The sequence below is a fragment of the Cottoperca gobio genome, chromosome 9 (genome assembly GCF_900634415.1).
Source record: "Cottoperca gobio chromosome 9, fCotGob3.1, whole genome shotgun sequence".
In the NCBI taxonomy this organism is placed as follows: domain Eukaryota; kingdom Metazoa; phylum Chordata; class Actinopteri; order Perciformes; family Bovichtidae; genus Cottoperca; species Cottoperca gobio.
The window spans coordinates 2,163,937-2,180,889 of NC_041363.1; the positions used below are offsets into that span (position 1 = coordinate 2,163,937).

General features: G+C 39.2%; 1 protein-coding gene across 1 annotated transcript; it reads right to left on the bottom strand.

Annotated features, from left to right (window-relative positions):
• Positions 1-1,729: 1,729 nt before the first annotated feature.
• On the bottom strand, positions 1,730-16,009 carry arhgap25 (Rho GTPase activating protein 25). Its single transcript, XM_029440687.1, has 11 exons — positions 15,946-16,009; positions 11,998-12,200; positions 9,247-9,334; positions 8,088-8,201; positions 7,658-7,862; positions 6,108-6,240; positions 5,951-6,024; positions 5,291-5,412; positions 4,128-4,282; positions 3,452-3,960; positions 1,730-2,205 (listed from the first exon to the last, which is right to left on the bottom strand). Exons 1-11 carry the CDS (start codon positions 16,007-16,009, stop codon positions 2,004-2,006), a joined length of 1,869 nt encoding a protein of 622 aa, XP_029296547.1. The 3' UTR covers positions 1,730-2,003.
• Between the last annotated feature and the right edge of the window lie 944 nt (positions 16,010-16,953).

The window sequence follows — 16,953 nt, forward strand, 5'->3', positions numbered from 1 at the left end:
TCACATCTTCCTAGAAGGCTTGATAATGGGAACACACACACACACACACACACACACACACACACACACACACTATCCCATCCACATGGTTTGTATTATGGAACTAAGCGTGTAGCAAATGTGGATTTACGAAGGCACGAGTTGCTATTTTTGGATTGATCCTTCCCAAAGACACTATTTTGTACGGATATCAAATATCCAGATTTTATGATTTTCATATGTGTTTCCCAAACAACACACTCGCCATCACCCCAAAATATATTATGAAGTTAATTCAGGTTAAGAGGGTCTTTAGGAAACCAGTTATCAGTTATTCACAGCAGTGTTAAGTGATTGCAGTGACATTATCACCATATAAAGTCATTTTGATGAATGTGTTGGCAAAAAGAACAATCGGCTTTTACATATTCAGCAGACATGTCGTGTTTCTGTGATATTTTATATCTCTTTAATTTAGCCTTTTAATAGTGATATTTTATATCTCTTTACTTTTAGCCTTTTAATAGTGATATTTTATATCTCTTTACTTTTAGCCTTTTAATAGTGATATTTTATATCTCTTTACTTTTAGCCTTTTAATAGTGATATTTTATATCTCTTTACTTTTAGCCTTTAATAGTGATATTTTATATCTCTTTAATTTAGCCTTTTAATAGTGATATTTTATATCTCTTTACTTTTAGCCTTTTAATAGTGATATTTTATATCTCTTTACTTTAGCCTTTTAATGGTGATATTTTATATCTCTTTACTTTAGCCTTTTAATAGTGATATTTTATATCTCTTTACTTTTAGCCTTTTAATAGTGATATTTTATATCTCTTTACTTTTAGCCTTTTAATAGTGATATTTTATATCTCTTTACTTTTAGCCTTTTAATAGTGATATTTTATATCTCTTTACTTTAGCCTTTTAATAATGATATTTTATATCTCTTTACTTTTAGCCTTTTAATAGTGATATTTTATATCTCTTTACTTTAGCCTTTTAATGGTGATATTTTATATCTCTTTACTTTAGCCTTTTAATAGTGATATTTTATATCTCTTTACTTTTAGCCTTTTAATAGTGATATTTTATATCTCTTTACTTTAGCCTTTTAATAGTGATATTTTATATCTCTTTACTTTTAGCCTTTTAATAGTGATATTTTATATCTCTTACTTTAGCCTTTTATTGGTGATATTTTATATCTCTTTACTTTAGCCTTTTAATGGTGCCACTTTAAACTAATTTAAATGATTTCATTAATGTTTGCTATACCTGGTTTAACATTGAATGTGTAAAGGTAACTGAAATGAATTTCAGAGTGTGTATTTTTGAAAAGCCTGAGATCAAATAGACGGTGTTACCACGGGAACAAGAGGAAGCTTCTCTGATAAATGTGTATTGGGGAAAAACTGGCTTTAACCGAAGGGAGTAAACCAGTTGAAGGGCCACAGGGGCCCCAAAATATGGCTCTGATAGTTTAAAACATTTACAAGAATGGTGATGAATGTGGTTTCCTGGCAGTAGGGTCGTTAAGTACGACACAGATAGGGAAACTAGGCAAGATTTCCAATGTTATTTTATACTATTGTAATTCTGCTATTTTTATACAATTTTACTTATGTTATATTATATTATTTTAATTCTGCTATTTTTATAATGGTGCTTCAGACTCATGTACATCTTCACTGTGATTATTGTTCTGTAAATGTTCTTATTCTAATCTTGTACTAATTGTTATGTTTTTGCTGTGAAGCACTTTGGGCTGCAATTCTTGTATGAAAGGTGCTATACAAATAAAGTTATTATTATTATTATTATTATTATTATTATTATTATTATTATTATTATTATGTGTTGGGATAGTAAACAAGATTTATTTAAGATCATTTATCTTGAGGACCAAACTGAGCTCAAATGCATCCGGTGTCATCCCACAGTAACCAGTTCATGTACAATTCTGTTGAAGCTGGCAGAGTCATAAATCCAAACGCTAGCGAGTCTGAAAATGACTGTTAGGTGGGATCTTGCGGCTTTTTGGCGAGTAACCGCTGAATGTCTCTTTGCAGCTCCTCGTTGCGTTTCTGGGCCTCGTCTCGGTTTCGTTCTGCGTTTCTCAGGCAGATCTCCAGAGCGGACACATGGCGGCGATCTGCCTCCTGGGCAGCCTGGAGCTCTGCCATTGTGGCCTTCAGCTCCTTGTTCTCCTGCTGCAGGCTGCAGGGAGACACAGGGGTCAGACATGCACTCTGGAAACAATCCATGTTATAGTGTTATAGTCTCCGTCACTGTGAAAACACATGAATCCAGTCTAAAACAATATCAAATATTGAGTTCTAAAATTGAATTTCCTCAGAAAGTCAAATCCTGCCAGTGGACGGAGATTACTTCTGTTTTCAATCTAACTTCTTTCAAGTGTGTCCAGGAAGTAAGTGTCATTTTCTTGATTCTAGTCCAGTGATCTGTCAACTCTCAATCCTACAATATTCCCAAAACAATAAATACTGCACATTAAACAACATTAGTTGTCAAAACACATTATTTTTGCAGGAAAGTAATCCTGGATATAAGAGTTTCGCTCCAGTCTTGGTGTTTGTATGAAGGACTGGAAGAGATTTATATATTATAGAGAGAGAACAGCCAACAGGATTTATATTAGATTTTTGGATTATTGCAGAAAATCAGCTCTGTGGCAAACAGACGTTTATGATACTCACACGTTTTGTTCAGCAGGATAATCTCCACAAATGAACGTTTATGATTTTTGAATGGTAAAGTAGAAAGCTAACATTCCGCTATAACCAAACGACACCACGGTCACATGACTTCATGACATTTAATGTCCCCTGGAGAGGGGCAAGCGCACATCCAGGCAGAACACTCAGATGGAAGACAAAGGCTTTTCTGATCAGGGAGTCTGCTCACTGTGAAGATCAGAATAAGTATTTTATTTTGTCAACATCAGTAGCTCCGGAGGGACTTGGATTGGGAACTGGAGGGTCCCCGAACGGACCAAGTACAGAGTGGACTGGTACTGCCGAGGGACCCTTCAGCAAGTGTGTACATGTGTGACAATTAAAAGTTCAATTTGAATGCTTCATTTCCATCTTCTTCAGGAAACCTCTGTACTCTCATTCAGCCACGAGTCAGGTTTTAACTGACATGTTTTATGTTGTAGAACAAAACTTTGAGATCTCTTAAGCTTCTGTTTACCACACACATCGAACATGAATAACCCCATCGACTTCGAGAGGAGGGAACGGGGAACACGTGTCCTCAGGACTCGCTCCTGCAGCTCTCTGAGTCCTGAGGACACACAAGCTTAATCTGTTCCTGAAAAGATCTTTTTGATGTTTTTCAGTGTTATTTTGTGGGTAAGAACTATTTCATTGATGATATTACCGTGAAAGAGTGTGTAGCCTCCCACATGTGCTGGATGGGGGGGTCTCAGGTGTGAACTCACCTGTCTACCAGCTGCTGCTCCGGCCCGCTGTGGCCCGGCTGTACCGACCTGCTCACTGCCAGCTTCCCTGCACTCCTCTGGTGAGACAGCACCCAGGACGGCTGGGGGTCGCGGTCAGGTTTTTGTGAGGCAGCAGAAGAAGAACTTGTGTTGTCACTTCCTCTTTGGGCCGTTAACCTCTCCCCCCCCTCCTTGTTACCCATCTGATCCGCCCTGAACAGTGAACCTGAACTCCGGAGGTCCAGGATCTTAAAAATGTCCTCCGACAACGTCCCGCTCTTCTCCTCCACGCTCTCCTGGATGTGACTCCACCGGTTCAGGGCGTCGGCCTTGGCTGCCATCCCGGTGAGGGGGCAGTTGAAGGCGGGCAGGGTCTGAGTGCGCTTGCGGGGGGAAGGCGAGTGGCGCTCCTGCAGCAGGTTGACGGGGCTGCAGTTTCCTCTGACTGGACCTGGACTGTCGTTGTCCTCCTCCTCTTCTGGAGACTCGGACAGAGAAGCGTCGGCCATCTGAGACACATTACTGAAGATTAATAATAATAATTTATATTCTACATGTGAACATTTTATAGTTCTTTCGTGTGTGTTCTGTCATGTGTGTGTAAGGCCAGAACCCGTCCTGAAGACAGGACATGCAAAGTGCCACAGAGGCCTAACGTGCGCTCCTCTGCTCATACCTCCGCAGACTCCCAGCCCACAAAGCTTCGGGGTGTGTTCTTCTGGCTCTCAGCCTTGTTTGAAGGAGGGGAGGGGAGCACGTCTTTGGAGAGAGGAAACAGAGCCTCATGCTGTCTGATCATCACTGTCATCAGCTTCTGGATCTGAGGAGTCGCTGCCAACAAATACAAACGTGAAAAGATTAAGATCAGTCTTTAGCTTCTTGTCACTTTCTTCAATCTATTGAAAACTCACAGCAACAGTCGGCGACTTCTTGTTGCACCGTTTTGTTATTATTTTGTTGTTATGTACAGTGCAGCGCCCGGGTGCATAATCCACTTTACCTCGTCTTAAAGGTCATAATGTCGTAAAAAATGTCATTGTATAGTATACCGTAAGAAAAGTGAGGAAAAAATAAAAAAAGTCACAGAATAAAACAATAAAACAAATCATAAGAAAGTCTTAGTAAAAAGAATGTATGTAAAAAGAATAATTAAAAACAATGTCATCGTATATTATGTAATAAAAATAATCATTAAATCATCATTAAAAATTATTATAAAAACATAAAAATGTCAAAGTATGTCATAAAATAAATTGTCATAAAAAATGTTGTTGCATAATATATAATAAAAAATCATAGAAATGTCATTAAAAAAAGTCACAATATATTATGTAATATAAAATCATTAAAAAGTCCTAACATCATAAGCATAAAAAAGATTTTTAAAAGTATGTCACAAAAAATCATTAAAATGTTGTCGCATAAAATCTTTTATGAAAAATGTCAAAGTATATTATGTTCATAAAGTATCATAAAAAAGTAACTAAGTAGCTTATCTCTCAAAGTCGTTTCCTCGTGCATAATAATGTCATTTCATTCATAATTTCAGAACTTATTAGTGCACAGATACGTAGGCATAAACATTGACAGTCATTTAAGATAGTATGCGTACTGTTCACAATAAGTGTATCTAAATGAGACATAACTTCCTAACTTCTGAGGTCTTTTTGTAAAAAGCAGTTATTTAGTGCAAGAAAACAGAAGCATGTCGCCACGCAGCAGCGTTACCACATATATCGAGCGATGCAGTTTCCACAGTTAGAGAAACACTTTATATTATCAGCCCGTTTCAGACCACGACATCAGACACATGCTGGTGCATCAGGACGCTTCTCTCACCCTTCATCACAGTGATGGGGTCTTCAATCTGAGGTTTGAGCAGGTTGATCCCCATCACTGTAGCCAAGTTCTCCACGTTCATCTTATTCACCTTGGAGTGAAGCTGCACCTCAAACAAAAACCTGCAGAGCAAAGACACGTGGTCAGGTAGATAACAGTGTGAGCGTGGAAGAGTTATATTCATTAAATGAAGTTTATTTAACAAAATAAGACGAGTTATATATATTAAAGAAAGTTCATTTAACAAAATAAGACGAGTTATATTTATTAAAGAAAGTTCATTTAACAAAATAAGACAAGTTATATTTATTAAAGAAAGTTCATTTAACAAAATAAGACAAGTTATATATATTAAAGAAAGTTCATTTAACAAAATAAGACGACTTATATTTATTAAAGAAAGTTCATTTAACAAAATAATACATAATATATTCAAAAGTTGAACATAGTTGATTTAACAAATGATATTAATTATAAAAAGACTAACTCAATGAATCCAATAAATCATTTTTTGGTGATGACGTTATAAAATCTGACGACATTCAAAGCTTCATTCGAAAACCTGAATCAAAGCTTTGCATGTAACAAGAAATGACATTCAGTACATCAATGTTCTCTCTGTAATGTCCCATAATGCTTTGCGCTTCAGCTTCTACTCACCGGCAGACATAACTGAGAAGGTTGTAGTTGTATTTGGGCAGAAGAGAGATTTGTTTCTCCATCTGTTCCCGACCCTGAGAGGACACATGAGCGAGAGATTAAAGGACTAACACGCCCAAAATATGACAGAAGCTCTGCTGCATGGACATGAACGCACCTCCGTGGTGCTGCCGTCCAGCAGGTTGGTGCAGTCCAGGAAGTCTTGGTACTGAGTCCACGGCACCACGGGTTCAGGAAGCTCGCGCAGGTACAGTTTGAGCAGCGACGCCACCGTGTGGACGTCTGTGTCACTGCGGGCAATAACATCATCCAATGAACATCCACTCACAGTGTAACACTTTAACACGTAAAGAAACGAGCAGCGTGTCATTTCATCACACACAATATGTTCTTCTCTGCCTCCAGGGGTCTCCAAATCAAAACACTAAGAAAAGACGTGAACCATCATCCACAGACGTCTCCTCCTCTCAAAACACACGCCTGGCGCGGAGAGTAGAACCAGAACGAACAGAGAATGAAGCAGTTTGAGGTTAAACATCAGAGTTCCTCCTGCACGCTAACGTTTGTCAGCTTGTTTCTGTGAGAACTTAAGATCCAGACGTCCGAGGACTAAAATCCTTCATTCGGTCTTAAAACTGGATAAAAAGTCCGTTTGAGAAGCTTCTGTCTACAAACACACCTTCAGGAACTTCTGAGATAATATAAGTACACAACTCAACATAGATTTAGTCATTTTTAGACCGTTTACTGTGGAAATGTTACGTATTATACCTTTAAATTAATATGTTTATTGGATTCTACACATAAATGCATAAATAAAAGAGTTGTTCCGTCTTTATCCGACTTTACCCGGGGTTGTAGAATACACAAAGTCCTCTCAGATGTTTTGGGGTTGAGTTTTGTTTGTTTTGAGCAGCAGGTTTACACTTTAACGCTCGGACTTGAGAAAACTCAAAAGCTTTTCTTCTTTGTTTTATTTAAGGCCTGAATTCGACGTCTCTCAGCAGCCTCTGCTCCTCGACTCGACTCACACACAGACGAACAAGTTGAACGTTTTCATCGACATGGTGTGATGTTGAGTAGCTCAGACTTCCTCCTGTGTGACCGTCAGAACAGGATGTGGCCTCACCTTCAGCTCGGAGCAGACACACACACGCTCTCATCGCTCTTTGCTTTCTCAGTAAGAACAGAAACAGCTGATGCTGAAGGATGGAGGTTATAAAGCAGTGACCTTCTTAATCTCACACATTTACCAACCTGGTTTAAAGAGGGCTGTGAATGTGTCTTTATATGTTTCCATATACTGTTCATATGCACAACATGTGAAATCAGTTGAGCCAATAATAATAATAATAATGTTGTTATGAGGTAGAAATCATGACACATTTTCATGGAGAACTGATATATCACAATATAATATATATAATTTAACATGAAACTTCTTCTAGTTATTACTGATATTAACACAATTACTTTTTATGTTACAAGTGTTCTGAACTGTGATGTTTGAATATGTAAATGAGGCTTTATGTTATTAAACATCTGCTGATGTGCTCCATGTCCAGATCTAAAGTGAAGTCTGGATGAAGCAGGTTCAAAGTGTTGCATGTTGTTCACATGTCAAAGGTTTGTACAGATTCTGGATCTGTGATTCTCATGTTTCCTCTCCACTATATCCCACATTCTCAAAGCAGAGCAGCATGTCACCTGGGGAAGGAGGGTCGCTCTCCTGCATCAAAGGCGTCTCTGAACTGTTTCACAGCGTTGTCCTGACCTGGCAGACGGAAGATGCCCTCCTCGTTCAGACCGTGCTCTTTGATGAACTCCACACACTTCTGCACCAGGATCGGCACCATGTGAGGCCCAAACCTCTGCTCGTACGTTACTATGTCCATGAGACTCTTTCCAAACACTGCAGACCGGCAGAGAGAGGAGACAGGACCGGTTTTAATCAGAAACATTCTACACATTCAAATGAAAGGAGTGATATGTTATCTGCTGCACTGACAGTAGTGCAGTGGGAGCGGTCTTCTCATTGAACTATATTTGCAAGAAAGTGAATAAATGTGCTTCAGAAATGTCCAACTATTCCTGTAAGATCTTTGCAATGTCATAACAATACAAAGTGTTACTAAACCTCCACTTGTTGGTACTCCAATGACCCTGCGCACAGTGCGGACCCACTCCTCCATGTCACTCTGGGAGTTTGCCATGAACACATACGGACATCGCTCTCTGTCTCCAGTCGTACCTGTGAGATGATGAATGATGTTGGACATGTGAGTCGTGGGACAGACACGCACGCATTCATCGGGATTTATAATGCATTCATAAACACATAATGCTCTCTGATTTAAAACGATAAAACATTATAAATGTGACTTATATTATGATGTCTTACAGATGTTCTGCTCTACTATGAGTTATAACTACACATTATGCTTTAATAATGTGTTAATGCACGCTTCATCATAACGTGAAGTAAAGTGTAAAGCATCTAAAATAATAAGTGATTATTTTACTAAATGCTTCACACATACAATCTCCTCCCATCGACAACACGTCTTTATCATCTTTATTTATTGTCTTTAATATTCTGTACATCATTTTTCACAGTCATATTTTTTATTGTATTTTTTATGTTTTTGTTCACATTTATTATTCATGTTTGATTTTTTTATAAATATTTCTTTATTTTTCCATATTAATTTCACTTGTGTTTATTATGCACCAAAGGAAATCCGTTACGTGTAAACCTCCTTCTGATTCTGATGTTGTAGAACACGACGACAGCTTCAGGGTGTTGAGGTGTGTATAGCTGGTCAACATGTATTATAAACTCATCATTCATAACAGCATCATCCATCAGATACAACTCTTCAGTTAGAAAGGACATGAAACGTGCACTGCTACTGCCCAAATATATGAGCCTTGCCTCAAATCTGATTTTAAACCTAGCGCTATCTAGAGCTATCAGCCAGCGACGTGATGTGTGCAGACGTGACCGGGTTCACCTGCAGCGTGTTCCTCGATCGACGGTCAGATTGTCAACATTTAGCATTGGAAAAGTAAGATTTCGTTCATGTTGTTTCATGATGGCGACAATATAAATGTTTTATTTTTTGGCAGTTGAAATGGAAAAAACATTTATCAGTGTTAATCCCACGTCTTAAAAACATGATCTCAAAAAAAGAAATGTTCAAAAGAAGAAATCCTAAAACAGGAAAAGCTTAATAAGTAAGTAAGAAAGTCCATTTAGTAAATCATCTTAACTTTAAAGGTGATTTCATGCTTACGTGGAATGATTTCGAAGAGGAACTTCCCCGGGTCGTCTGAGTTCTGAGGTAGTTCATTAACTTTACTGAACCGGAGCTGGATCACTCCCTGCAGAACACAAACAAGTCAAGAACAACCTCTGACAGACAGCATGCAGATACTGCACTGTTAGCTGCAGGCACTGTTAGCTGCAGATACTGTTAGCTGCAGATACTGTTAGCTGCAGATACTGTTAGCTGCAGGCACTGTTAGCTGCAGATACTGCAGTGTTAGCTGCAGACACTGTTAGCTGCAGATACTGCAGTGTTAGCTGCAGATACTGCAGTGTTAGCTGCAGATACTGCAGTGTTAGCTGCAGGCACTGTTAGCTGCAGATACTGCACTGTTAGCTGCAGGCACTGTTAGCTGCAGATACTGCACTGTTAGCTGCAGACACTGTTAGCTGCAGATACTGTTAGCTGCAGGCACTGTTAGCTGCAGATACTGCAGTGTTAGCTGCAGACACTGTTAGCTGCAGATACTGCAGTGTTAGCTGCAGACACTGTTAGCTGCAGATACTGCAGTGTTAGCTGCAGACACTGTTAGCTGCAGATACTGCAGTGTTAGCTGCAGACACTGTTAGCTGCAGATACTGCAGTGTTAGCTGCAAACACTGTTAGCTGCAGACACTGTTAGCTGCAGGCACTGTTAGCTGCAGATACTGCAGTGTTAGCTGCAAACACTGTTAGCTGCAGACACTGTTAGCTGCAGACACTGTTAGCTGCAGGCACTGTTAGCTGCAGATACTGCAGTGTTAGCTGCAGAGACTGTTAGCTGCAGAGACTGTTAGCTGCAGACACTGCAGTGTTAGCTGCAGAGACTGTTAGCTGCAGAGACTGTTAGCTGCAGAGACTGTTAGCTGCAGATACTGCAGTGTTAGCTGCAGATACTGTTAGCTGCAGAGACTGTTAGCTGCAGACACTGTTAGCTGCAGATACTGCAGTGTTAGCTGCAGATACTGTTAGCTGCAGATACTGCAGTGTTAGCTGCAGACACTGTTAGCTGCAGATACTGTTACCTGCAGATACTGTTACCTGCAGTGTTAGCTGCAGAGTCCAGTCTTTAGAAGGTATTAGTACCTTTATAATAATGATATTATTGGCACATTTATATCTAACCTGTTCGAAACGTATGACAATGAATTAAATGTGTATTATAATTATTGATATTCAGTGAAATTAATGTAAAAATCTAAAATAAATGTTCTTCTAAATAAAGAAATTATCACTTCTAAGCAGTGAAATACTATAGCCTATACCTAATATTACTTATTTAATATTTAAACTGAAAACATCAAATGACTACGTTACGACGAGTCTTTAACTTCCAAGTCGAGTCATTTCAAATCTCTGGTCTATTCTCATGTTGTGTGAGTTCCCTGTTCACAGCAGATACAGTACATTATATATATATTATATTTCCCAGTGTGCAGCCCACTTCCTCTATCACCACCCACACCATCATTTATTCATGGTTTAAACACCAAGGCCAAAAACTGGAAGTGTTAACAGGATTTTACCACTCTGGTGGTGATGGTCTGGTGGTTCGGCTTCCAGAAGGTTGTGAGTTCAACACCAGGGACCATTGAGCCTCTGAGCAAGACACTTCACCCTGAGCTGCTCCAGACTGTCCCTGTAGTTAGTTCACTGGAGAAGAGCGTCTGCTAAATGACCTGTAGTAATAATTTATATTTATATTTTCATGAACGCTGACTTCCTGTTTCACTATCACTCATGTCTCAGGATGACACATGTAAGAGGAGACACAAACCAAACTTTATTTTGGTTTTGATGTTTTTTAGTATGGTTTACAAATTTGCACAATTTGCTGCCTGCACAGACGGTTGTAACGCAATCTGATTGCAACAGGAAACATTTCAGGGGTTTCAGTGTCGCCTGCAGAGATCCGAACCAAGACGTCTTTTTTCTGTGCGTAGCTCATCGGTCACAGTCCGATTAGCAACTTAACACGTGAGAAAGGAGTTACGAGATGACGTCTGACGTATGACTCCATCGTTTCACCAGTTTACCAGCTCAAATCAAGCCAATGAAAAGTAAAATCATCGTCAGACTAAAGCCGATGGGTTCTGACACCAAGACATTTCACATGTTAGCAACCGTGAGCATAAATGCTAACGGCGTCTGAACCTACTCGTACGTGTAGCAGGAACCTTCTCACACATATTCATGAGGCTGCTGATAACGACCATTTAATGGGCTGACATCATCCGAAGCAGGTGATTGTCCAGACTTTGCACAACATATTAGGAGAGAATGAACATGACGACTAAGACTGTAGCGTCTTGTTCAATGTTAAATACGTGAGTGTGAACTCGTGGATTAGATAAACAAGGGTTTGTTTTGTTACAGGAAATGTGCGACGCCGGCCACAAGTCAGCAGAGTGTTTGTGGTGTTGAATGGAACATTTCTTATCTTAATCTATAATCTAATCTATGAAAATAAAATATGTTTAAGACAAAAAACATTAGATTACTAAACGTTGCAGTGAGGAAATGCTTTAATTCCTTAACATCCTGAATGAAGAATCATTTATATAGACGTGGAAAAGATGTTAAAGAACGTCCTCACATGGAAGTTATTGCCAAGTTCAAAAAGTTGTTTTTTAAATAACTTGCATGCTTTTATAAAAGCAAAAGGAGAAGAAAGTGACATAAAAATCAAGATGATAATATCAACATGGGCTGAAATAAAGTAACTTCCCAGCGTCTCACCTGGACTGTGGTCTCCTTGTCATCTTTGCTGTAGGTCAGAGTGCTTCCTCTCAGCACAAAGTACCGCTGCTGCCAGTTCTTCACTAAAGATCTCTGCTGCTTCTTGAGCCAGCCGGCCTTCAGCGGCCTCTCCATGGCCCTGGGGGAGCGTGGCGACCCCGGGCTGGGGCCTCCCTCTCCAGGTATCACACTCCTGGACCGCGCTGCCAAACACCACAAGAAAGCTGTTGGTAAAAGCGAACAACAATCCCCAGCTTGTTGTGAAACATTACAGACACAGCAGCGCTCGAATCAACCGGAGCAGAGCACTTCCTCCTTCTTCATACGCTGCAGCAGCCAATCAGCTTTGACTGTTCCCCACCTATAAAGTTTCAGGCTGAAAGGAAACTGAAGGTCTGAGTTGACCAGTTTCCTGTGGAAGGATCTCGAGCAGCTGTGATTGCTCAACATTAATAACACACAGTGTCTGCAAGAGGCCGAACATCAAACACTACGATCAGAAAGGTCAGAGATTAAAGGTCAGCGTGCAGTGCAGCGATGGACGGTGAACAAGTACTGAAGTACACATTTGAGGTACTTGTACTCTTCTCTCTTCATGCCACTTGAACTACATCTTGTACTTTTTACTTCACTACATTTACCTGACAGCTTTAGTTACAGATTGATCCATAATGAAAATAATCATTAGTTGCAGTTTTATACAAACAAGTTGAAATGAGCTCCACCTCAACAGAGAGATCCTTCTGTAATACATAACATATAAATAATATCATGATATCATATGTCAGTCACAGGGGACTAACGTAATGAATACTTCCTCCACCCTAACCCTGGCTCACCCCCCCTGTGCAGGCGTGTCGGAGAACTACGGTGGCCGTGAGGTGACAAAGACGTAACGAGCCCTCTCTAGAGCAGGTTTGGTTTGTCCCTTCTGGGCTACTGTAGATATAAAGATATAAATATAAAAAACATTTTCTAGCTTCAGGTGATTATATAATATTATATCCCTTAACCCTTCAATCCTGCACACTGGACCTTGAACTCAAACTGACACAGAAGTCCTATGTTTGCCGGACACCCTCCAGAGATGAAAGGCCGAGGTCTACGTGGCCCGGAGGAGACGGAGACGGTCGCAGTAACACGCAGCACTGTGGCCTGCAGAGATATCTGGATTGCGATCGAGCCCACACGCTCAGTTGTTCTTAAATTCACCGTGTCTTGTTAAGCAAGATGATAGAGAAGAAGAGAAGAAGCAGGGCCGCGCCGGGTAAACAGGAAGCTGCCACATCAACGCCGGAGGGCCGGCCACACTTTGAAGAGCTCTGAGAGGCCTTTGGTCTCATCTCAACAGCGTCACTCTCCCTTGATTAGTGGAAAGTTAAAGTGCTGTTGGGGAACCCTGAAGCCCACACACAGAGGCCGATGTCACACCACACCCACAGCTGACAAACACACCGCTGCTTCAAACTGGCCTTGAAAGCACCACAAAGATGTGTTCAGTGCCCGCCATCAGAAGACTTTCACGTCTTTTTACTGCAAACCAAATCTACGTACTGCAAATAAAGTGACCTGAACAGATCAGAAACCTGCAGAGCTTCATGTTCGACTGGCGGGACGGGGAGAGGATTATGGGATGGGAGAAAATAGTTTCCTTTCAGCTCGTCCTTATTTTTACACGTCTACATGTGTGTATATACAGTGTGTGTGTATGTTTACATATTTGCATGTGTGTTTTGTATGCAGTAAATATTATTACTGCTGTTGTTTCTTTTGGTGTATTTTTTTTATTATTTTGTAGCTTTTACAATTTTTCTTAAAATGTTCTCTGCTGTTTTTGTGTTTTTTTATTTATTTTAATTATTAGTATTTATTTATTTATTATTATTTTCTTTATTATTATTATTATTATAAAATTTTTTGTTGTGAATATTCATCTGTAAAACATTTTAAACTGCTTTTTTTACTCCCCATTTTGGGAATATATAATATAAATATATTGTCAGGTATACATTTAAAATGTTTAAATATACATTTAAAAGGTTTAAATGTATATTTAAAAGGTTTAAATGTATAAAGCCAAAGCTTCAGTTTACACCTTTTCAGTTAGTATAAGTTTGCTTTGGTTGGTCACTATTTTAAAAGACTTATTATATTATTATTATTATGACTTATAATTGTTATATAGTATATTATATATGTTATATTGTTATATTGTATAATTGTTTGGTGTTTTTTATTTGAGTTTTTAGGTTAAAAAAGGCAGAAAAACACAAACTAAACATTCACTCCTGTACACTGACACATGAGTGGTTGTCCTTTCAAATATGTACTGTCATGAAGATGAAGTATGACTGTGCACACACTCATATGTGCACACACTCACATGTACACACACTCACAGATACACACACTCACATATATGTAGTCAGAGCTCTGCAGAAACTGAGCTCTTGCATCAGTTTCCTGTAGAAAACCTGCGTCACTGCAGCTCCAGAGAATAACATCTGTCACGTTTATGGTCCACAAATCATCTCAAGGCAAAAGAAGCATGAAGGGGTCGCCCGATGCTTTCATACTAAATTAAGAGCGTGATGATAACAGCAGCTGATATCCAGCCGACATGAAGCAGATCGAATAATGTGCGGCAACTTCCTTCCCCAGAGCTGAAGTAACACTGATGGTGAAAGGGATTAGAGCAGATGCACTTTGTGAACAATAGCATGTTGTGCTGTGGAGAAGCGATCCAGTCGCTGCTCGTGTGCAAAACGCTTTTATTTCAGTGTTGCAAGTGTTGTGCCATCCGAGCCCGAGAGACGAAGCATGCGGTCGCACTGATGCCACCCTGCAAACAAGCCAGGCATTAGTACGTCTAGACGGAAGTTACTTTAAAATACATGACTGCACATAGTGTTGCATGCACAGCTGGACTTGTTGTAATATTGCCACTTTTAGTGGTCTAGTGGTACGCCTTCCAAACAAAACACTAGAAGGTTGTGAGTTCAACACCAGGCTGCCACCATTGTGCCCCTGAGCAAGGCACTTAACCCTGAGCTGCTCCAGGGAGACTGTCCTGTACTGAGTTCACTGTGAGTCTCTGGATCAGAGTCTGTTGAATGACCTGTACTGTAAAATCACAACACTGCTTGATGAACTACTTAAATTCATGAAGAATGTTCTGCTTCCTGAACCTTTGTTCACGGAGGCAGGACACAAAAGTTTCTTCAAGAGTTCAAGGAAACACGTGGTGAGTGTGTGATTTACACATTTTGTAGGTGAGGTTTTCCCTTTTGAATGTTTTAATGTCTAGCTATGTTTTAATATAGAAACCACTCATGCTATATTAGCAGACTGTGATTTGTGTAAAGAACAATGTTCCACACTGGTTACCATCACCACATAGGAAGTGACCACCTGCACAAACCCACACTGATAACACTAAACACAGACTCAGTCACTTCGTATCTGATCTGTACTCAAAGTGCTCATTCTGCAGAATGATGTTATATTAGTGATGCATTCATGTGTTCATCACTTTAATGTTGCAGCTTGTGAATTTCACCAAAGGATCAATAAAGTTTTATCTTAAACTATAATATGAAAATGAGAAATGAATCTGCAAAGTAAAGCTGATAAATGCAGTAAAAAGTAAAAGATGTGCCTCTGAGATAAAGTAAACCAGGGAAGTCTGATCAACTGTAAAACCCAACACTGAGATCTCAGGTGTTTTATAAAAATACTTTATTTAGTCGTTTCCACTTTAAAAAAAATACATATATATATATATATATATATATATATATATTATTTAAAATAAGTTTAATTAAAAAAGTAAAATGTCTGCTATGTGGATGTTTTAAAACACTGGTTTACTGGTAGATTATGAAGAGTTAGAGCAACAGGTACATGTACAGGTACATACGGCGGACAGTGAACGCAGCACGAGCTTACCTATGCGAGCCGTCTCAGCCTTGAAGGTGCTGAAGTCCCAGTTCCGAGGCAGTTTCAGAGACATTGTCCTCAAGTCAAAGTCAAGGCCAGCGGAGCACACACACACACACACACACACTCACACACACACACACACACAAGCTGGAGATCTCTCCTATCACACTTCCTACTTCCTGTGTTTTAATCTTTCTTCTTCTTTCTGTCAGCTAAACGCGTCTCCTCATGTTGCCTTTACTTCCATGTTCTTGTGCTGCTTCACTGAGCTGCAGAGCTGCAGAGCTGCAGAGCTGCAGAGCTCCATGTTACACTCGTGGGGACTTTTCAGATGACTAATGTTCACTAGTGTCACTAAACAAAACCGCGTGTGTCTCTGAAAGGAAATGTGTTCACCTCTCGGTTTGTCTGAAGAGGATATTTGTACTCGAGTATTTCCATTTCCTGCTACTTTATACTTCTCTACATCTCAGAGGCACATTTTGTACCTTCTACTGCATTTATCTGACTTTAAACATTCAGATGAATAAATCAACAAACAATGTGTCACGTATTATTATAGGTTATAATAAAACTATTGATCCCTTGGTGAAGTTCACAAGACAGTAACGAAGTATATTTACTCAAGTACTGCATTTGTAGGTACTTGTACTTAACTTTAGAAGTCTTTAAAGTAAAATACTTTTACTACATTTATCCGACAGCTTTACTTTGCAGATTCAGATTAATACAAAATAAAATAATTTTCTATCATAGTTTAAGATAAAACTTTATTGATAATCAGTAATTATTATACACATACATAACCAGCTGCAACATTAAAGTGATGAACACATTAATGCATCAATAATATCATTTATATTATTCTGAATGAGCACTTTTATACCTTTACTGACATTTTAAATGCAGGTAACTTGTAACAGAAGTATTTCTACACAGGTATTACTACTTTTACTTAAGTAAAGTATGAGTACTTCATGCACCTCATCTTAAAGTACCAAAAGCTTATTCTGC

Bases quoted from the DNA above. Each gene is read 5' to 3' on its own strand.
- arhgap25 (XM_029440687.1), bottom strand. From the start codon at position 16,009: ATGTCTCTGAAACTGCCTCGGAACTGGGACTTCAGCACCTTCAAGGCT. The intron at 6,025-6,107 runs GTGCGTTCATGT...GTGTCCTCTCAG, and splicing joins TGGACGGCAGCACCACGGAG to GGTCGGGAACAGATGGAGAA. The intron at 2,206-3,451 runs GTGAGTTCACAC...GTCTCCCTGCAG, and splicing joins GAGCAGCAGCTGGTAGACAG to CCTGCAGCAGGAGAACAAGG.